The sequence below is a fragment of the Cannabis sativa genome, chromosome 1, assembly GCF_029168945.1.
Source record: "Cannabis sativa cultivar Pink pepper isolate KNU-18-1 chromosome 1, ASM2916894v1, whole genome shotgun sequence".
NCBI classification, from domain to species: Eukaryota; Viridiplantae; Streptophyta; class Magnoliopsida; order Rosales; family Cannabaceae; genus Cannabis; species Cannabis sativa.
The window spans coordinates 37118979-37141225 of record NC_083601.1 but is presented as its reverse complement, the minus strand read 5'-3'; the positions used below and the strand labels follow the sequence as shown (position 1 = coordinate 37141225).

At 35.6% G+C, this 22247-nt stretch overlaps 1 protein-coding gene and 1 pseudogene across 2 annotated transcripts; both read left to right on the top strand.

Annotated features, from left to right (window-relative positions):
* The first annotated feature begins 1556 nt into the window (after positions 1 to 1556).
* LOC115706549 ((+)-neomenthol dehydrogenase-like) lies at positions 1557 to 14985 on the top strand. Of its 2 annotated transcripts, XM_030634236.2 has the most exons (6): positions 1557 to 1821; positions 1948 to 1962; positions 12924 to 13161; positions 13747 to 13815; positions 14108 to 14281; positions 14384 to 14985. In XM_030634236.2, the coding sequence occupies exons 1-6, from the start codon at positions 1802 to 1804 to the stop codon at positions 14759 to 14761; spliced, it is 894 nt and encodes a 297-aa protein (XP_030490096.2). In that variant the 5' UTR covers positions 1557 to 1801; the 3' UTR covers positions 14762 to 14985. The 2 variants fall into 2 exon arrangements, with proteins under 2 accessions (XP_030490096.2, XP_060970082.1); XM_061114099.1 differs by having other exon boundaries at positions 1557 to 1962.
* A 177-nt stretch (positions 14986 to 15162) lies between these two features.
* Positions 15163 to 22247, top strand: LOC133034385 ((+)-neomenthol dehydrogenase-like; annotated as a pseudogene).

The window sequence follows — 22247 nt, the reverse complement described above, 5'->3', positions numbered from 1 at the left end:
TCAAGCTCTTGAAAAAAATATTCAAGCTCTCACTAAACCGAAATTCTGGCTCCGTCACTGCTATTTGCGATTAGGGATAGTAAGCCAAAAGTGTCTCAATCAAGGAAGAGCGGCTTATAATTGAAAATTACATGAAATATGGAATTTTATTAAAAAAAATTACAAAAATATGACATTTTTAGGTTTGCCACTCTTCTATAGCATTTTTTTACATTTAAGAATTTTTATAGTATTTAATATGCCATATTTTTGTAAACCCAATATCTAAACTCATATTTCATGTTTTTATTTCTAGCTTAATTAGTTTTTATTAATTCTTTAGTTTATTTTACATTTGCATTTTAGGGTTTCTTCTATTTGGAAAATTTACACCAAATACTAACTTTTTTTTTTCCAAACATTACATTTATAATTTGATAAAGAAATTTTTACATTTATACTTTTTTTTTAATTTTTTTTCTTTCTTACAATTTTTTACTTATTAAAGCTTCAAAAAAACTTTTTTTTTGTCTTTTTTATATATTTTTTAGTCAATTTTGGTTCTCTTTCTTCTTTTAATTTTTTAAATCAGTTGCTAACTTTTGTTGTTCTTTCTTTCTCTATTTTTCTTTTTTATTTTCTTCTAATTTCTCTTTGTGTCTCTCTCTTTTTTTTTTAAAATTTTTTTTCTCAAACTAATTTTTTTTTATCTTTGTATATATATAAATATATATAATAAGTGTACATTTTTATATCTTATTTTTTTAATATTTTTTTCTCTTTTACAAAAAAAATTAAGAGCACTTCTTCTATATTTTTCTATCTTTTATATGATTAATAAAAACAGTTTATTTTTTTAGATGTTTTGTAGTTTATTTAGATTTAATAAATGATTTGTATATTTTAACAAGATTGATTTCTTAATATTTTTCTTTTAATTATAACAAGATTTTCTATAATACGAGATCAAGAAAGAAAAAGAAAAGAGTCTTTCATAATTTTCAGTGGCTGCAAACTAAATTAGAAGTAAGACAATTTATTACAAGATAGCGGAAGAACAAACTTGATAGCTACATTTATAAGTTTTAATTTCTTAATTGGACTTTTTATCTGGAAGTTACATTTTGGTCAAACCAGTTTTTACTAGCAAATAAACAAGTGACATTCATTACTAATGTTAATCTCACACGGCATTTGGTTGAGGTAAAGAAATAAAATGGAAAATAAACAATCTTCATTCTATTCCTTTGTTTAGTTGCATATTAAAGTGTTGGAATATCAATAGAATGGAATGACATTTCTACTATTTGGGTGGAATGACAATTTAATTTTGAAATAGAATGAAAGACCATTTCAATGCATGATAAGAAAAAATTTCATAAATTTTTATTAATTTTTTTATGTATTTTAAATTTTATTCCATTCTTATTCCTACTTTAATTCTTATTCACGTTCCTATATTTTTATTCCTCCCAAAGGTCGCCTAATATCTCACCACTCCAAAATATCTATCTCACAAGAGTCACAACAAAATAGATACAATAATCAGGTACACATCATCCACTTGTCTAAGAAATCACTTATCCTCTGATGAAGTGACTCTTTGTACTCAAAATGTAACATTGACTTATAAATGTGCAACTAAGCCGAAAGAAAAACACTTGGCCTTCAAATTGGCCAGAGAAAAAAGATTTTGATCAACAAGCAAGTTTTAGTACTTTATACGAGGCTAAATTTTGAAGCCATTCATTCATTCATCACTAAACGAACCAAAAGAAAAGAAAACTTACATTTTTTATTACAAACCCAAGTTTCATCAACAATGTCTGGAGCTTCAGAAAGGTTAACAACATTTGGAGTTCTGCACCAAACATATAATATACCGCGTCTCTGTTTTTTGTCTACGATTTTCCTTTTTTAGGCTCTTTTGATGAATAAACATATTTGCATGCATATGCATATTTGCAGATATGCAATTGTAACTGAAATTCCGTATTTTAATATTCCCAGTTTGATTATTTAATTAAATGATTAATTAAATGCGGAATAATAAAACTGGTACTGAAAACAGTTTTCTGTAGTTACAGAATGCAACTCTGTAACTCCAGAGAAACCCAGAAAAACAAACAGTGCATAAAAGTAAAAACACACAAGATTTTTGTACGTGGTTTCAACAATCCTTTCAGATTGTTACTAGTCCACGGGGCCACGCCCAGAGATAAGATTCATTAGATCGGTATCAAAAATACAAAGTAATTGACTTATGCATAAATAGACTCCCTCTTATTGTATGCCGCAAGCTTGATGTATTCCACCTACTAACCGAATCTTGATAAAACTCCAAGTGCTCGAACTCCCTTCGATCACCTTGAAGAGTGCTTGAATCCTCCCGATTCAAGGCTTAAAGGCTATCTCCCGAAAGCCTATACAACCATCTCCCGAAGGTTGTGTGCTTGTATCCTCCCGATGCAAGACTTCAAAAGCAATCTCCCGAAAGCTTGTAAATACCCTTCTCCCGAAGGTGCACTGATGTTCTTCTTCGTTGTAGACTTGAATACAGACTCAAGACAATACAAACAACAAATAAACAGAGTAAGAGTAGAACAACTCTTCTCTACAAATCAAAGACTCTCTTTCCTAAAGATATGAATGAAATTCAAAGATACAAGAGAGGTACCAAGAGAGGTACTAAACAAAGACACTATTTCCTTAAGATATGAAAGCAATTCTAAGTGTATGAAAGAGATACAAAACCTAGCAGCTATAAGATGTATTTATAGTGAATATACATCTCATAGACAGCTTACATTCGGTCTGAACAAGACCTCAACCCACTAGAAACTTCCCTAAAATAATTCTTCAATCAGTCCAGGAATTTCCGTTTCTGTACATACAGAATCGTGGGCAGTAACTACAACTTTCCTTTTATAGAAAAGGAAAGTCTAGCTCCGGTTTTCTCTTCAAGAAACCTGATCTAAGAAAATGGGAAACTCAACACAAGATCAGATTACACAGCTGGTTAGATAAAAACGAAATGGGTAACCAAACTTACCATTTTTACCTTTTTTCCAAAAATAGGAAAGCTAGACAACTTTCCTTTCAAGTTTGATTTACACAAATATGGAAACCATATAAATATATGCCAGCCGAAAGACACATTAAATAATAAAATATTTTTGTCAATTAAATATGCCAAAAATGGAATTAACAATCTCCCCCTTTGGCACTTTGATTGACAAAACATTTTATTATGAGAAAACCTGCATCAAGTGTTAGAAACCAAAGCAAATAGCTTTTTAAAGATACAAGAGTATAGAAAATACTCCCCCTGCATGAAAGCTCTCTAACACATAAAACATAGAACTTTTTTTGGACGGAAAAGCTTGCAAACCGAAGAACACAACTTTTTAAATGGAAAAGTGTTAAACCACAAACAACTTTTTAAACGGAAAAGTGTTAAACCACAAACAAGCAACTCCCCCTAAAACCAAGGGTCCAGAGTTGTAACAAAAAGTTCAATGAATCCAAAAAAAATATGACTACTCCCCCTTTTTGTCCATCAAGGAGCCAAAGATAACAAAAACAAACATGAATAAAGTCATAGATTCAAATAAACATTAATAAAAAGCAAAAGATAAAAGATTGAACCACTTATTCATCATCATTGGGTCGGAAGTATTTCATGATGCTGTCCATCTTCCTAAGAAGCAAGGCCTGACTGGTCTCCATTCTTCCCAAACGCAAGTTGAATTCTGCCATTTCTGTAGGAGCAGAAGTGGAAGCAGATCCAGCAGCAGGATCATTTGTAAGACCAGGAGAAGCAGACCGAGCCTTTCTTTGAGCAGCTTTTCCTTGAGGAGGCTTCTCAGGAATTTTGAAAGTGGTTCCAACAGCAGGCATCTCAATTGATTCATTCTCAAGAATCAATTCCTCTTGATCAGATAAAATTTTATAGATTAAGTGAGGAAAAATGAGATTGAGCCTAGGTTTCTTACCCTTTCGAAGAGAGACAATTTGCTCCCAAATCATGTCAGCCAAATCAATTTTAGCACCAATTGAAACTTTATACAAAAAGAAAGCAAGTTCATTTGAAACATTTACCGGATTGGAGCAAGGAAACCAATTGGATAGGGCAAACCTCATGAGAGCAGCATGTTGATAGGTGAGTGGAGACATATGCATGGTGTCGGAGAGTTCAATTTCATCATCACCAGAGAGATAACCGAACACCTTTTGACGATCAAACTCCACATCAGTTGGCTCAATTCCCATAGGCAAATTGAGAGCCTCAGCAACATCCTTCACAGTGAAGGAATACCAGTGTCCTCTGACAAAAACTTTGCCAAACATGAAAGAGTCCTCATCGAGAAACTCATCAGTGATGTTAGCATAAAATTCCTTCACAATTCTATCCACATACCCATCAAAACCGATCAAGGTATCTACCCATTGTCTTTCTTTCAACATGTTATACACTCCAAAAGGCTTATGAGCAATAACATTAAAATTTTTCTCCACAGTAAAATTCCTATTCTCATAGAATTTCATATCTCTAGCATGATCATTATAACAAAAATAATGAGAGTGAGGCTTGAAGTTATCAAGAGAAATACCAGAGGGTCTCTTTCTTTTCTGTGGAAGAACAGGATTAGAGACAATGGGCCTTTTTCCTTTGTCCTTCTTTGGAACAGCAGGAGGGACTGAAGCAGATTCTGTAGTGACTGGTTCAGTTTCTGGTTCTTCACTTGAATCGGACAAGCCCTCTGAATCATGATCCTCCTCACTTTCTTCTGGTTCAGAATCCGAGGAAGAGACCGAAGGGGGATTCTCCTTGAGATTTTTGGCCTTTGAAGATGAAGAAACCACCTTTTTCCCTTTGGATGCAATTTTAGGTTTAACCACTTCAGGCTTAGAAGGAGTGGAAACCTTGGACCTTGTTCGAGAACTCACCGTGGGCAAAGTCACCAAAGCTTGGTCGACATTAGGAGCACCATTCGAAGAAGAGGACTTCGACAATGTGTGATCGGATGAATGGGATTCATCATGATCACCCAAGCCAGGTGTTGGAGAAGCAATAGGAGAGGCACCAACAAGAGGAGATGAAAATTTTGCCACTGATTTTCGAGCTTGGGTCTTCGATTTCTTGGCAGACTTCGTCGGAGCAGAAGACGAACCAGAAGCTCCGGTTGCTGGAGCAGGCGGCGCAGGCGGAGACACCGGTGAAGCAGAAGCAGATCCACGAGTGGGCTTCTTGGATGGTTGGGCATTCTTAGTTTTGGCCATTTTTTCTTTGAAACCCTAGAACACAAACCCTCTTACACTTTGAACAATGTTAGTCCTTTGAGAGAAAAAAAATAAAAAGAGAAGAGAGAGTGGTGATCGTGGGATTATGGGAAGTTGAGAATATATAACTTTCAATTTTAAATGCCCAATTTAAAAAAAAAAACTGAAAAAGGAAGGTAACTTCCTTACCTTTGACCCACGTGTGGAAAGAAAAAAGGAAACCAAAGAAAGGTTTTTCAAATGTGGTCAATGTTTCCTTAAATGAAAAAAGGAAACCATATCTTCCCACAAAATCCAAGAAATAATAACCCCACCAAATCCGAAAATGCCACCAACAAGGAAACCAAAAATAAAATTAATTATTTAAGAACAAGTTTCCTATATACACCAAAAAGACCAAATCTCCACAAATAAAGGAAACATTCTAAATAAATAAATACAATTAAGACATGTTTCCATAAAATAAAATAAAAAAATAAAAGAAAAAATATATACAAGAATTCGAAAATTATGCCCCCCTTTTTCTTTTATTTTTTCAAAAAATGCCCCCCAAAGAAAAAATGCAAATAATGAACAAGAGAACACACCAAGACACAAAAAGCACTAATCACCACTTAAGAGCAAAAATTGTGTCTAAGAACATAATGAAACATAACAAAAAAAAATAACAAAAATTTTTAACAAAGCTCACTTGACAACTCGATCACGAACCTTTTTTTTTATTTTTATTTTTATATATATATATATATTTTTTTTTTTAATTAAAAGACAGAAAAATAACCTTGATATTTTTGCAACTAGAATTCACAATGTCCATTTGTCTTTGTCCCTGATGAAAAAATCAAACTCATAAGAATAATCAGAAATTATTTTATCAAACTAATGAAGTAATAGAATGAGGTCATACCGGTTCACAGGAAAAATTGACTCCATCACCAAGAATATTAAAGCACATCAAACAGTATGTAATAGCTTTATAACACCATTTTCGAGAATAAACACATTTTACCACAAACTGTGTCAAGCATTGGTGTGTGAAAGTGTAAGCAGGGAACATTGCCCAATTTGTCAAAAAGACTTTTTCTGATAAATTGTACCCATAGGAGACGCTGTCACACTACCTCAATGGTAGCCCTTTTCAATGGTAGCGTATCTTCTACATAACTCCTAATTACATAGTTCCAACTTACTCAGAGATGGCTTTCACACATTGAGATAGGTAGCTCTATTCATCCAATGGAGCTTGAACACACAGTTTTTTTTGAACAACATCATTCGAAAATGGTAGCTTACATAACACTGTTTGATGAACCTGAATATTCCTGTGAGGAGTGAACAATTTTCCTGACAAACCTGTATGACAACATAATATTACAACATTAGCAATAAAATAATGACTGAAATTCTTATAAGGTTGAAATTTTCTTCTAGGACAAGGACAAGACATTATGAACTCTAAGACAACTCAAATATCAAGGACTATGGAAAAATAAAAGCATTAAACAGTACAAACCCCTAAGGATTTCCTTAGAGAAATAAATCGGACCGAGTCAAGAGCTTTAGTAAAAATATCTGCAATTTGTTTGCTAGTTTCAACATATTCTAAGACAAGAATTTTATTTTCCACAAGCTCTCTAATAAAGTGATGACGAATGTCTATGTGCTTAGTGCGAGAGTGTTGAACAGGATTCTTAGAAATGTTTATAGCACTAGTGTTATCACAAAAAATGGTTAAAGTTTTCAAATCAAACCCATAATCTGCCATCATTTGTTTCATCCATAACAATTGGGTACAACAACTACCCGCGGAATGTACTCGGCCTCTGCGTGGACGGAGAGATTGAGTTTTGCTTCTTGCTATGCCATGAAACCAAATTGTTTCCAAGATAGAAACATCCACCACTAGTACTTTTTCTATCATCGGCATTACACCTTGATCGGCATCACTAAAGCAAACAAGGTTAGAATTAGTGTCTTTTGAAAACCAAATCCCAAAGTCAATAGTGCTATTTACATAGCGAATTATTCTTTTCACAGCAGAAAGATGGGATTCCATGGGATTAGCCTGATAACGTGCACAAACACCAACACTATAGCAAATATCAGGACGACTAGCAGTAAGATAAAGCAAACTTCCTATCATACTTCGATACAAGGTTTGATCTACCTTTACTCCTTGTTCATCTTTGCTTAATTTCAAAGTTGTGCTCATGGGAGTGTTGGTATGTTTGGCTTTCTCAAGGCCAAACTTTTTCACCAAATTCTTTGCATACTTGCTTTGAGTGACAAAAGTTCCCTCATCTGATTGCTTCACTTGAAGACCGAGAAAATAAGTGAGTTCACCTACCATACTCATTTCGAACTCCTTTTGCATTTGGGAAACAAAAACCTGCACTTCAGAGTTAGAGGTAGAGCCAAACACAATATCATCAACATATATTTGAGCAACAATCACATCAGAATTAATGTTTTTGATGAAAAGTGTTTTATCAACATTTCCTCTCTTGTAATCATGAGAAAGCAAGAATTCAGTTAGACGCTCATACCAAGCACGTGGTGCTTGTTTTAGACCATACAATGCCTTGTCTAACTTATAAACATGATCAGGAAAATGTGGATCCTCAAACCCTTTAGGTTGTTCCACATACACTTCTTCTTTTAACAGCCCATTCAAAAAAGCGGATTTGACATCCATTTGATACAATTTAATACCAAGAATGCAAGCTATGGAAAGAAGTAACCTGATCGATTCCAGTCTAGCTACTGGAGCAAATGTTTCATCAAAGTCAACACCCTCAACTTGAGTGTATCCTTGGGCGACCAACCTTGCCTTGTTTCGAATGATAGTGCCAAACTCATCACTCTTATTTTTGAAGATCCACTTGGTTCCAATGATGTTCACAAACGGTGGTCTTGGAATCATTTTCCAGACTTTGTTTCGAACAAACTGATGAAGCTCATCCTGCATAGCTAAAAACCAATCTTCATCCATTAAAGCTTCTTTTACAGATTTAGGTTCTAAAGAAGAAATAAAACATAAAAATTGAATTATATTGGCATATTTTCTTCTTGTAACCATGCTCTCATCCAAGTTTCCAAGGATGAGATCTGAAGGATGATTCTTTTTAACCCTGGAGGATGGTTCCCTCTGTATTGGATCAGTGATTGAATTTAAAGGATACTCAGATTCTTTTGTTGTTGGATTTTCTGTAGCAACAGATTCCTGCACAGTAACCTCGACGACTGCTTCTGAAGCTTCGTCAGGTTCCTTTTCCTCAGCAGCAGGCTTTTCAAGCAAATCTTCAATCTGTTCTTCTGTGGAAAACTCAGAAAAATCTTTTAGATCATCAACAACAACATTAGCAGATTCCATAACAGTTTGGGTTCTCATGTTATACACACGATATGCCCTACTATTTGTGGAATATCCTAAGAAAACACCTTCATCACTTTTAGAATCAAATTTACCAATGTAATCACGATCTCGTAAAATATAACACTTACATCCGAACACATGAAAGTGACTTACATTTGGTTTCTTACCTTTCCAGATTTCATATGGTGTTTTGTGAGTACCTGGGCGCAAGAATACTCTGTTGATGGTATAGCAAGCAGTGTTAATGGCTTCGGCCCAAAGGCGCTTTGTGAGCTTCTTGCTATTCAACATTACTCTAGCCATTTCTGTTAGAGTACGATTCTTTCTTTCAACCACTCCATTTTGTGGAGGAGTTTTAGGAGCAGAAAATTCATGAGAAATACCGTTAGCTTTACAAAATTCATCATATATGGTATTTTCAAATTCCTTACCATGATCACTCCTAATCCTAACAATTTTGCCAATGTTACAATCTTTTTCAACTCGTAATTTCAAACACAGAGTTTGGAAAGCTTCAAAAGTATCAGATTTTTCTCTCAAAAAATCCACCCATGAGAATCGAGAAAAATCATCAACACAAACAAAAATATACCTTTTACCATTTAAGCTTTCTACCTGGATTGGACCCATTAAGTCCATGTGCAAGAGTTCGAGAACTCTAGAAGTATTCACATCAGGGACACTCTTGTGAGAAATTTTCAGTTGCTTACCTAACTGGCATGGACCACATTTTCCCAATGACTCTTTACCTAATTTAGGTAATCCTCGAACAATCCCTGAAACAGATAATTTTTTCAGATTTTTAAAGTGAATGTGACCAAGTTTTTCATGCCATAGGTCAGTAACATTTTCAATGACAGAATGACAAGTGGCATGCGTAGTGAGAGTATAACAATTATCACTAGATCGCAGCCCTTGTAACACAATTTCATCAAGAATATTATATACATAGCAATGATTGCTATCAAAGCTCACAGTATAACCCTGATCACAAATCTGACTAATGCTAAGTAGATTAGCTTTTAGTCCTTCAACCAACATGACATTTTTTAGTTTAGGAAGCCCTTCGAACTTGAGAGTTCCCATTCCTATGACTTTACCAGTAAGACCGTTACCAAATGTAACTTCTCCACAGTGCATTGGTCTTATGTTCACAAGAAATTCTTTTTCACCTGTCATGTGTTTGGAACAACCACTATCAAAATACCACATGTTAGAAGCAACAGTTTTAAAACAAGTAGAACCTACCAAGCATTTGTTTTTGACAACCCATTTTTGTTTTTGTAAAACATGTTTATTTCCAATGTAATTAGATTTAAACATGTTATGCATGGTTATGCATTTAGGTCGAATGTGACCTTTTACTCCACAAAAATGGCAAATAGGAATGAAACGTCTTCCTTTCCCTTTGAAATTGTCAAACTTACCGTGCTGCTTCTTTTCTGTAACAGCAGAGTGCTTTGCTGGCGAGACAGAAACCTGCGAGGTAGAAACAGTTCTTCCAGAAACAAAACTATTAGTGGTATTAGACACAGGTTGATTTGGAACATAACCCAGCCCAGCATGATTGGTTTGGCCAGATTTTTGAATTTTTTCAAAGATGGTGGAACCTGGATTTAGCATTTTAACATTCTTTTTAATGTTATCAATTTCCTTGGTTAAAGAAATAATTTTTGACTCTTTTAAAGACAATTCAGATTCACAACATTTGAGTTTATCTTCCAACTCATTAATGTTGTTACACAAAATTTTATTATCTTTAACCAGGGAGCGATTTTCAGCACTAGTCTCCAACCACTTACCAAACATTACCTTGTAGGATTCAATCATGGAATCCTCATCAATTTCTGACTCATCTGATTCGGATCTGGATTCTTCCTTGTTGTCATTGATCAGGATATTGTTCAAGCAAATGCTTTTTCCTTTTTCCTGCAAATTTCTTGACAAAACACTTGTTAGGACAACTTTTTCTTTTTCATCCTCACTACTCTCAGAATCATCACTCCAAGTAACATTCAATCCCTTTTTATTTTTCTTTAAGGTATTAGCACATTCAGATTGAGTGTGACCAAAACCTTCACATTCTCTGCATTTAATACCTTTTTTATTGTTAGATGGAAAAGGTTTAGAAGGATTGTTACCAGAAATGTTACCTTTTGGGTTCTTTGAAAAGAACTTTTTATTTCCACCAGATTTCATGAATTTTTGGAAATTTTTTGCCAATAGAACCATTTCATCATCATTTTCATCATCAGAAACAATATTTTCAGAAGCATTAAAGGCAATACCTTTGCTTTTCTCATTCGAGAGATTTTGCTTACTCTTTTTCTTGATTTGTTGATTCAACTCAAAGGTTCTTAAAGATCCCATGAGTTCCTCAACCTTCATTTTGCCAAAATCTTTTGCCTCTTCCATTGCAAGCAATTTTGTATCAAACCTGTCAGGAAGAACTCGAACAATTTTTCGAACCAAGACAGATTCATCTAGTTTTTCTCCCAAGGCAAAAAACTCATTAGAAATATCAGATAATCTTTCATAGAAATCATTTAAAGTTTCAGTATCTGACATTCTCAATTCATCAAATCTAGTTTGAAGCATGGTAAATCGTGATCTCTTTACATCAGCAGTTCCTTCAAATTGAATTTGAAGGATTTCCCATGCTTCTTTTGCAGATTCACAAGATGAGATTAATTTAATAAAACCTTCACCAACACCATTAAAAATAGCATGTAAAGCCTTATTATTATAACCAGACAGTTTTTCATCTTCAGTGGTCCAACTGAGTTCAGATTTTACCTGAGTATTACCTTTTTCATCATTTTCAGTAGGTTGAGACCACCCTGTAAGAATAGCTCTCCATGCTTTCTCATCTTGCGATTTGATGAAAGCTCTCATCCTGACCTTCCAATAAGGATAATTCGACTCATTCAATAGAGGAGGTCTAGAGATGGAACTTCCTTCTGCAAACAAAGACATCTCACACAAAACAAGTTAAACGGAATAACCTCAAGATCTCACTAAGAATTTAGTGACTTGCTCTGATACCAATTGAAATTTCGTATTTTAATATTCCCAGTTTGATTATTTAATTAAATGATTAATTAAATGCGGAATAATAAAACTGGTACTGAAAACAGTTTTCTGTAGTTACAGAATGCAACTCTGTAACTCCGCAGAAACCGAGAAAAACAAAATGTAAAGGCATAAAAGTAAAAACACACAAGATTTTTGTACGTGGTTTCAACAATCCTTTCAGATTGTTACTAGTCCACGGGGCCACGCCCAGAGATAAGATTCATTAGATCGGTATCAAAAATACAAAGTAATTGACTTATGCATAAATAGACTCCCTCTTATTGTATGCCGCAAGCTTGATGTATTCCACCTACTAACCGAATCTTGATAAAACTCCAAGTGCTCGAACTCCCTTCGATCACCTTGAAGAGTGCTTGAATCCTCCCGATTCAAGGCTTAAAGGCTATCTCCCGAAAGCCTATACAACCATCTCCCGAAGGCTGTGTGCTTGTATCCTCCCGATGCAAGACTTCAAAAGCAATCTCCCGAAAGCTTGTAAATACCCTTCTCCCGAAGGTGCACTGATGTTCTTCTTCGTTGTAGACTTGAATACAGACTCAAGACAATACAAACAACAAATAAACAGAGTAAGAGTAGAACAACTCTTCTCTACAAATCAAAGACTCTCTTTCCTAAAGATATGAATGAAATTCAAAGATACAAGAGAGGTACCAAGAGAGGTACTAAACAAAGACACTCTTTCCTTAAGATATGAAAGCAATTCTAAGTGTATGAAAGAGATACAAAACCTAGCAGCTATAAGATGTATTTATAGTGAATATACATCTCATAGACAGCTTACATTCGGTCTGAACAAGACCTCAACCCACTAGAAACTTCCCTAAAATAATTCTTCAATCAGTCCAGGAATTTCCGTTTCTGTACATACAGAATCGTGGGCAGTAACTACAACTTTCCTTTTATAGAAAAGGAAAGTCTAGCTCCGGTTTTCTCTTCAAGAAACCTGATCTAAGAAAATGGGAAACTCAACACAAGATCAGATTACACAGCTGGTTAGATAAAAACGAAATGGGTAACCAAACTTACCATTTTTACCTTTTTTCCAAAAATAGGAAAGCTAGACAACTTTCCTTTCAAGTTTGATTTACACAAATATGGAAACCATATAAATATATGCCAGCCGAAATACACATTAAATAATAAAATATTTTTGTCAATTAAATATGCCAAAAATGGAATTAACAGTAACAGGGGCGAATAAGGGGATTGGAGTAGAGATAGTGAGACAATTGGCCTTGAATGGAGTTATTGTGATCTTAACAGCAAGAGATGAGAAAAGGGGCCTTGAAGCTTTGGAGAAACTCAAAGAGAAAGAGAAAAACCTCTCTCACAAAGTGCTTTTTCACCAGCTCGACGTGGCTGATCCAGCTAGCATTGTTGCTATGGTTGATTTCATTAAAACACATTTCGGCAAACTTGATATTTTGGTAAATATTTAATTTCACTTTCGAAAGAGTTTTTCTATAACTTCTGGTTTTTATTAGTCTTTTACTTGAACAAAATTTAAATTTGATTGATTTAAACGTGCATGTGACGATTTATTCCTCCTAACATTATTATGAAGTGTACCCACATGGAAAATGGTTTGGGTAATGAGAACAAATTAACAATGATCCATTTATAAGAATATGCTAACTGATTATATTCTTAGCAATAGTATTAGAGCCAAGTTTTCAGTTGCGGTCTTAGTTTTGATATTATTTAACTACAAGCTCTTCTATAGTACTACTCTTTTTTTTTTTCTGTCAGACTCTTAACCTTATATTCCTGAAAGTTAATAATAGACTGCTAGTTTTTTTCTTTAGTTGTTATTTTTGCCAATTGTTTTATTTTGTAGAATCAGTGCTTTGACTTGGGTGATGAAAATAAAACTCCCATATAGCTGAGATTTTTATTTGGTTAGTTCTTAAAGAGAGGATTATATTTTCCAATTATTACTTTTCCATTTTGGATTTATACATTTTTTTTTCATACAATACAACAAATGATGAAATGTTTTGAGCTATGCACAGGTGAACAATGCAGCCATTGGTGGAACAGAAGAAGACGTACATGCAATTATAGCTTCTTTAAATGCTAAGGTAAGATTTTGAATTTTTAAAATAGGTGATTTATTGTGTGCTATGATCCTTTTGGTGAACAACATACTATCTTTATTTATTTATTGTTGTTTGGTTAATAATATGTACTGATATGATTGTCTGTAAATACTTCTTAGTATCACAATATGAGTAAAATACAATTTATCACTATTAAGTTTCCAGTAAATGTTTAAAGAGTTATAATCAATTAATCATATTCTATAGTATGGTAATTATTATAAAATATATTTTAGATCATAAAATATATACTTGCGTATTTCTTTTAATGCAGACCCCAAAAGAAGGTGATATTAAGAAAACTACTCAAACTTATGAGTCAGCCAAAGAATGCATGCAAATCAACTATTATGGTGCTAAAAAAACTGCTGAAGAGCTTATTCCCCTTCTCCAGTTATCCGATTCGCCACGAATTGTTAATGTTTCTTCTACCATTGGAAAACTAAAGGTATATATAAGATATAAAGGGAATTCCATATTAGACATCTCTCTATGTTAAAGTGAATTCTTATAGTCTAAACTTATTTTCTTTGTTATATGTTGTACTTAGAATATATCAAATGACTGGGCTAAAGGTGTTCTTAGTGATGCTGAGAGTCTAACAGAGGATAGAATTGATGAAGTGATAAGAGAGTTTCTGAAAGATTTCAAAGAAGGTTCATTGGAAACCAAAGGCTGGCCTAGTATTATGTCCCCATATATTGTCTCAAAAGCAGCCCTTAATGCCTTCACAAGGGTACTAGCAAAGAAGTACCCCAACTTTATTATCAACTGTGTATGCCCTGGCTTTGTGAAGACAGAGATAAACTTCAACGCCGGTATCTTACAGCCTGAAGAAGGCGCTGCGAGTCCAGTAAGGTTAGCATTGCTTCCAAATGATGCACCTTCAGGCCTCTTCTTTGATCGGTCACAGGTTTCGTCTTTTTGATTGGAGACACTAAAAACAATGAAAAACAGTGGAACTTTGATTATGCTTGTCTAGTTCACTATTAATTAGTAATCATGGTATTCTCTATGGTTAGTTATATATGTTGTAAAAGAGAACAGCAATTCAAATGTTTTATTGCATGTTTCATTAGATGTAATGAGCTTGCAACAGATTGATGTTGGAACTTTGCTACAAATTAAATTTTATATGAGATATTATAATCATATAGCAGATCAAAGATTGACTGTTTGTTATACGATGGAATGCAATAATATAATTTAATAGGCGAATCTAACATAGCCACTATGCTGTCAGACAGGCTGGAGTTTCCCCTACTGCTTACAACTACCGAAAAAGACAAATCCTTGAAAATTATGTCAAGATGAAAATAGATCAATTAACAAAATAATAATAACAAGGGCCATGAAGGAACTAGGATCTGAGGTAATTGAGAACAATCTTCTGAGAAAAGCACAGGCATAATGGCAGAAGCAGTACAAAAGAGATTGGTAGTGACTAGGAACTAGTAAAAAAAATGAAAAAAAACTCCAGTATACAGTAAATCTATTTTGCTGCCAGATATGCTGAAGTTTTAACTAAAAAAAGGTCTTATTTAGGTTATGGAATATGAAAATGGAACGGTGTTGATTGGGGTTATGACCTCATTGCTTACATATTGATCAAAACGAAAATGTAACGGTCTACAAAAGATGACAAAAAGTAGTAATACTATAACAAAGTATTCATGTTACTTATAAAAAAAAATGTTTGAAAGTAGGTGGATTGAATCAGTAGTAGAGCAATCTTTTGACAAGAACATAGGCACAATGGAAGAAGCAGAAAAAAAGAGGTTGTTAATGGCTAGACATTTAATTTCATGATCCTTTACATTTTCCTAAAATCCCCTGACCAGAGTAGTTAATTCCTTTTCTTCCCTTTGATCAGATATCCAGTAGTTACAGGTTCCAACAAAGGAATTGGATTTGGGACAGTGAAGGAGTTGACTTCAAATGGGATAGTGGTGGTGTTGACTGCTAGAGATGAGAAAAGGGGTGTTGAGGCTGTTGAAAAATTAGCAGAGGCTGGCCTCTCTCAACTAGTCGTTTTCCATCAGCTTGATGTGACTGACCCTTCTTCCATTTCTGCTCTTACTGATTTTTGTCAAAACAAAATTTGGAAAAATTGATATCTTGGTAAACAATGCAGGGTTACCTGGAGGCAAACTAAACCCTGAAGCTTTTCATGCTTCCGATGTAGAAAAGGTACATGGTCACATAGATGGTTAATCTCTTTGCAAAAAGGTTCATTTTCAATATATGTGATCAGTTGCTAATTTTATAGGGCATGCTTTTCATATATTACTTTCTCTACTTATTCTAGAGGTTGAAAAATAAAGAGCTTAATAAACTTTCTTATAGTTTAATGTTAGTACAAGGAAGGAATTACAATAGAAATAAACACAAATTATGTCTGAACTTTTATCAAAATAAAAATAAATTACTTGAACTTTGAATTACATACTGTCATAAAGCACACCAACATGTGATTTTGGCCTCAATCAACATTTGGAGAACAATTAAAGTAACGTATAGTATCTTCTTTCATTATTTCAAAGGGTTCACTGTTTTTTAATGTTTAATGCAGATAGGGGCAGATATTAAAAGTTGGAGTAAACTTATGACAGAAACTTATGAATTAACTACGGAATGTGTCAAAACCAATTTCTATGGTGCCAAAGCAGTGACAGAAGCACTTCTTCCTCTCCTCCAGCTATCTGATTCACCCAGGATTGTGAATGTTTCTTCCTATGTCGGAAAGTTAACGGTAAGAACAACAATATTTCTTTCAACACAAATTTCAAGTTAACCAACATTTGAGCATAGCATAAAAGCTTGTGAAACATTTGGTTATTAGTGAAACAGTGAAAGACATTTTCTTAAACAAACAAAATGGAAATAATGACTTACATGTAACACGATTCCTGGATTTGTTTCAGTTTATACCAACTGAATGGGTCATGTAGGAGCTAATCAAGACAAACAAAATTAACAGAGTATAGTGCAGAGCAAAAGAACAATGCCAAGAAAAGCTTAACCCTTAATGGTTAGCTTGAATTTATTTATATAGAGTAGTTGCAGATACAAGATGAAAAACAAACCAACAAAGAAGACAGTTGATAACAGAAAAATACAGTTGGCATAACAGAATAACAGCTTTTGACTGTAACAAACTGCCTTTGACTTTAACTAACAGATTCTTGGTTAATATCCCCCCTCAAACGAAATGGCGATGAAGCCATATGAAGTTTGTTCTTCAAATAGTTGAACCGATCTGTTGTTAAAGGCTTGGTCAATATATCTGCAGCTTGATCAAATGAAGGAACATAGCAAACTAGGAGCTGTTTTGCTAGGATTTGATCACGAACAAAGTGGAGATCGATCTCAATATGTTTACATCGAGCATGAAACACGGGATTGGCAGCAAGGGCAGTAGCTCCTTGGTTGTCAACCCACAGAACAGGTGCTTTTAACTGAGGGATTTGAAGCTCAGACAGAAGAGATAGAAGCCACTGAACTTTTGCTGCAGCGTTAGCAAGAGCACGAAATTCACTCTCGGTGCTTGATCGAGCAACAACATGTTGCTTCTTGGCTGACCAAGACACCAAATTGTCACCCAAAAACATAAGATAACCCCCAGTTGATCTCCTATCATCAATGCAGCTTGCCCAATCTGCATCGGTAAAAACCTGTCAAGTGAAGATTGTCAGTTGGTCTAATCCAGATGCCTTCCGTGAGAGTACCTTTGAGATACCGAAGCAATCTTTTGCATGCTTCCCAGTGTTTGATAGTTGGTGCCTTAAGAAATTGACTTAGTTTGTTTGTAATATAGGCAACATCAGGCCGAGTTAAGCTCAAATATTGTAAGGCCCCAATGGTACTTCGGTATAATGTGATGTCTTCAAAAGGATCTCCATCATTTAGACTCAATTTAGAACCTGAACTTGTAGGATTAGGACAAATTTTGGCTCCCTCCATGTGAACTTTGGTAAGCAAATCAGTAATGTACTTACTTTGACTAAGATACATGCCATTTTGATCTCGATAAACCTCAACCCCCAAAAAATAATGAATCGGCCCCAAATCTTTTAGTGAAAATTCAGTATTGAGAGCAGTTATAAACTGATTAAGAAGAGAAGTATTGGGACCTGTGAGTAAGATATCATCCACATAAACAAGCAAATAAACCAATGTGTTACCCGAGCCATGATAGAATAGAGAAGTGTCGGATTTTGATGCAGAAAATCCCCAATGAAGAAGAGTTTGCTTTAGTTTATCATTCCATGCTCTTGGAGCCTGTTTCAAGCCATATAAGGCTTTATGAAGAAGGCACACATGATCTGGCTTGGACTTGTCAACAAAACCTGGGGGTTGTTGCATATATACGGTTTCATTAAGAGTCCCATTTAAAAAGGCATTGCTTACATCTAACTGCTTGACACACCAATTTTTGCTGACAGCAAGTGAAAGAACAACCCGAATGCAATACCTTTGGCTTCACCACAGGACTAAACGTGTCTTCATAGTCAATCCCAGGTGTTTGAAGATACCCTTTGGCCACTAATCTTGATTTGCACTTGTCAAGAGACCCATCTTTGTTTAGCTTAACCCTGTGTATCCATTTATTAGTAATCACCTGCATGTCTTTAGTATAGGGAACCAATGTCCAAGTTTTTTGATTGGTAAGAGCAGTGAACTCATGGTTCATTGCAGCAAACCATTTGGGATTGGTGAGGGCATCCTTAAGAGACTTAGGTTCAGAAGGAATGAGAGATTCAGGGAGAGGATGCTTAGTAGCAAGATAGGCTTTGGGTTTGGTAATCCCACTTTGAGATCTAGTTTTCATTGGATGATTTCGGCCTATAGAAGGAGCTAGGATGATTTTGGTTGAGTCTAGAGAGGTATTAGATGAACTAGGAGGATGATGATGTGATGTTGTAGCATCAGGTACATTTGGTAATGGTAAAGTGTTCAATGACACATGGATAGTGGGAGACCGGTCTAGTGGTGAGGTGGGGTTGGTATGACTAGGTACAGTTGGTAATGTAGACAAGTCATTGTTTGGTGAGAAAGGCATGGAAGTGGGAACAGTGGGGTCACTGTTGGATTGATTATTTCGAGATGGTGGGTGTGTCTCGGGTAGAGTTTGGACAGGTGGTTCATGAGAAGACAAATGAGAGTCAAACATAGTAGGTACATTAGCATGAGAAGATAAAGGTAAAGTATTAAAGGTAGTGAAAGGAAATGAAGGAGTGGTTGAGGATTGTACCTGATGGTGAATAGGGGGAACTTTTGCAGGATAATGTTGTTCATTGAAAACAACATTTCGGGCAATATAGACCCTGCCTTCATTGCTTTCACAGATGTAACCTTTATGATGAGTAGAGTACCCCAAAAAGAGACATTGTTGTGTCCTATACTCCATTTTATGTTGATTGTAAGGCCTCAAATGAGGGTAGCAGGCACAACCAAAAGATTTTAGAATATTATAATCTGGTTTGGTATGAAATAGAGTCTCATAGGGTGTGATGTAGTTTAAAACTCTTGTGGGAAGTCTATTGATGGAAAAGACAGCAGTACTAAAGGCATACCACTAATAGGATAGGTCCAAACCATATTGAGCAAGTAAGGTGAGACCGGTTTCAGTGATGTGTCTGTGTTTTCTCTCTGCCCTCCCATTTTGTTCATGAGTTCTTGGACAAGGATGTTGAAAATGAATGCCTTGATCTTCCAAGAACTTTTTGAATGATCTGTATTCTCCTCCCCAATCGGCTTGAACAGATTTAATTGGAAGATTAAATTGTTTTTCCACTAACCCTTTCCATTTAATAAAGACCTCAAAGGCTTGAGATTTTTGAGTTAGTGGAAAGATCCATGTGTACCTGCTGAAATCATCAAGAAAATGCACATAATACTTGTATCCTTGTTTGGCATCAACATGAGATGGTCCCCATAGGTCAGTGTGAATTAAGGCCAAAGGTTGGTTTGCTCTATTTTCAGAAATGGAGAAAGGAAGAGTATGGCTTTTGCCAGACTGACAAGCTGTACAAAAGTTTAAGTCTTTGATGGAACCAGTATGGGGAAGAGATGGTAATAGTTTAATGAGAGTGTTTATGGAAGGATGACCAAGTTTGCAATGCCATGTGTTAACATCTTTTGCAGTAAAGGTGTGATATAATTCAGGAGACAAAGATGTATAACTAGTGGAATCCAATGTTTCATTTATTGAAGAAGAATTACAATTGGCTACAGCAGGTACTTCATGATCTTTATTCATGTTGGTACAGACACATTCAGAAGAGAAATTAGGACAAGACACAAGATTACATTGCAATGTAGTTGAAGTAGAGGATGCAGAGTCATCTCCCAATTGATAAAGACCATCTTTAACCTTCCCTTTGATCAGAACTTGCCCAGTTTCCTTGTCCTTGACAAAGCACCAGTGTTTATGAAATTCAAGAAAGACATTGTTATCTTCTGTTAGTTTAGAAACACTAACCAAATTCTTTTTAATGGAAGGAATTTGTAAAACAGAATTTAACTTGAGAGGATAGTTATTGAAACAAGGTAAATGAGCAGAACCAATGTGAGAGATACAAATGGTCTTACCATCGGCTACAGCAAGTGTCTCAGGGCCATTGTAGGCAGTGGCAGTGTCAAGAGTCTCATGAGTGTTGGTGATGTGGTTTGTAGCCCCAGTGTCAACAAACCAAGAAAGATCATCACCGAAATCAGGTAATACCACAGGTTGATGATGGTCAGACAAATCACATTCAGTGAGATACGCCCTTGGTGCAGACACATTTGGTTTTGGAGTAACCCATGATTTGTCAAATCTGTAGTGGCACACAGCAGCTGTGTGCCCAGACTTCATACAGACTTGACAAATTAATCGAGAGCTTGGATAGGAGCCACGGCCGAAGGTTCTTGGTTGAGTTCTGAATTGATTGTCCTTTGGGAGGGTCTCGATTGTGAGATTGAAATGGTCTGAAGTTGTCATTTCTGGAATTTTTTGAGGCAAGATTAGCTTGCATTTTCAGAGTGAGATCAGAGACAGAGTTGTGATGATCTAGTCGACTTTCGTGAGCCATTAACAAGGCTTGGACTTCTTCAAGAGAGAGATCATCACTTCTGGAAGTAATTCCTGAAACCACAGGGTCATATTCGGGTCCTAACCCATTGAGTAATTGCAATATGAGATCTTGGAGACCAACAGCAGAACCAGCAATGGTGATCGCATCAGAGAGAGACTGAACCTTTTCAACATAATCGGAGATAGAAAGAGAGCCTTTCTTGATGTGAGAAAATTGCCCCTTGAGCTGGAGAAGCCTTGCGCGAGACTGACTGGTGAATCGTTGTTCTAAGGCAGTCCAAACAGAGTAGGAGCTGGTGTAATTGGCGACAGAAGCAAGTACACCTTCGGTCATTGACGATCGGAGCCATGAAAGGAGTAATTGATCTCGTTTCTTCCATTGACGATATTGAGGATTTGGTTCACCGGAGACAAGATGCTGGGGAGGGGGAACGCCAATGAACAGAGTGTCGTCGAGATCGTGTCCGATGACGGTGGGGACAACCTGAGATTTCCACGCAAGGAAGTTTGATCGATCAAGCCTAACAGTGAGGGAGGCAGAGAGAGAGTTGGAAAACGGATTCCATGGAGGTGGAGGAATAGCAGCGGTAGCAGTGAAGGGAGGATCGAATTGAAGACCAGAGGTATTACCGGAGGCCATTAGAGACAGTCGTCAATGGCGATTGATACCATGTAGGAGCTAATCAAGACAAACAAAATTAACAGAGTATAGTGCAGAGCAAAAGAACAATGCCAAGAAAAGCTTAACCCTTAATGGTTAGCTTGAATTTATTTATATAGAGTAGTTGCAGATACAAGATGAAAAACAAACCAACAAAGAAGACAGTTGATAACAGAAAAATACAGTTGGCATAACAGAATAACAGCTTTTGACTGTAACAAACTGCCTTTGACTTTAACTAACAGATTCTTGGTTAATAGGTCAAAGGGGTGCTTAGCGATGTTGAAAACCTTACTGAGGATAAAATTGATCAAGTGTTGAGGGAGTTTACAAAAGATTACAAAGAAGATTCTCTAGAGAGCAAAGGTTGGCCAACTTGTTTTTCTTCGTACGTAGTCTCGAAAGCTTGTTTGAATGCTTACACAAGAATAGTGGCCAAAAAGTATCCCAACTTCTGCGTCAATTGTATATGTCCTGGTTATGTCAAGACAGACATAAATTGCAATTCTGGGGTGCTGACAGTTGAAGAAGTTGCTCAAAGCGTAGTGTGCTTAGCTTTGCTTCCTAATGCCGGTACAACTGGCTTGTTCTTCCATCGCCATGAAGTGATCCCTTTATAGGTTATTGTATGAATATGAATATTGTCTCCTCTTTCTTTCATACTGAACAGTAATC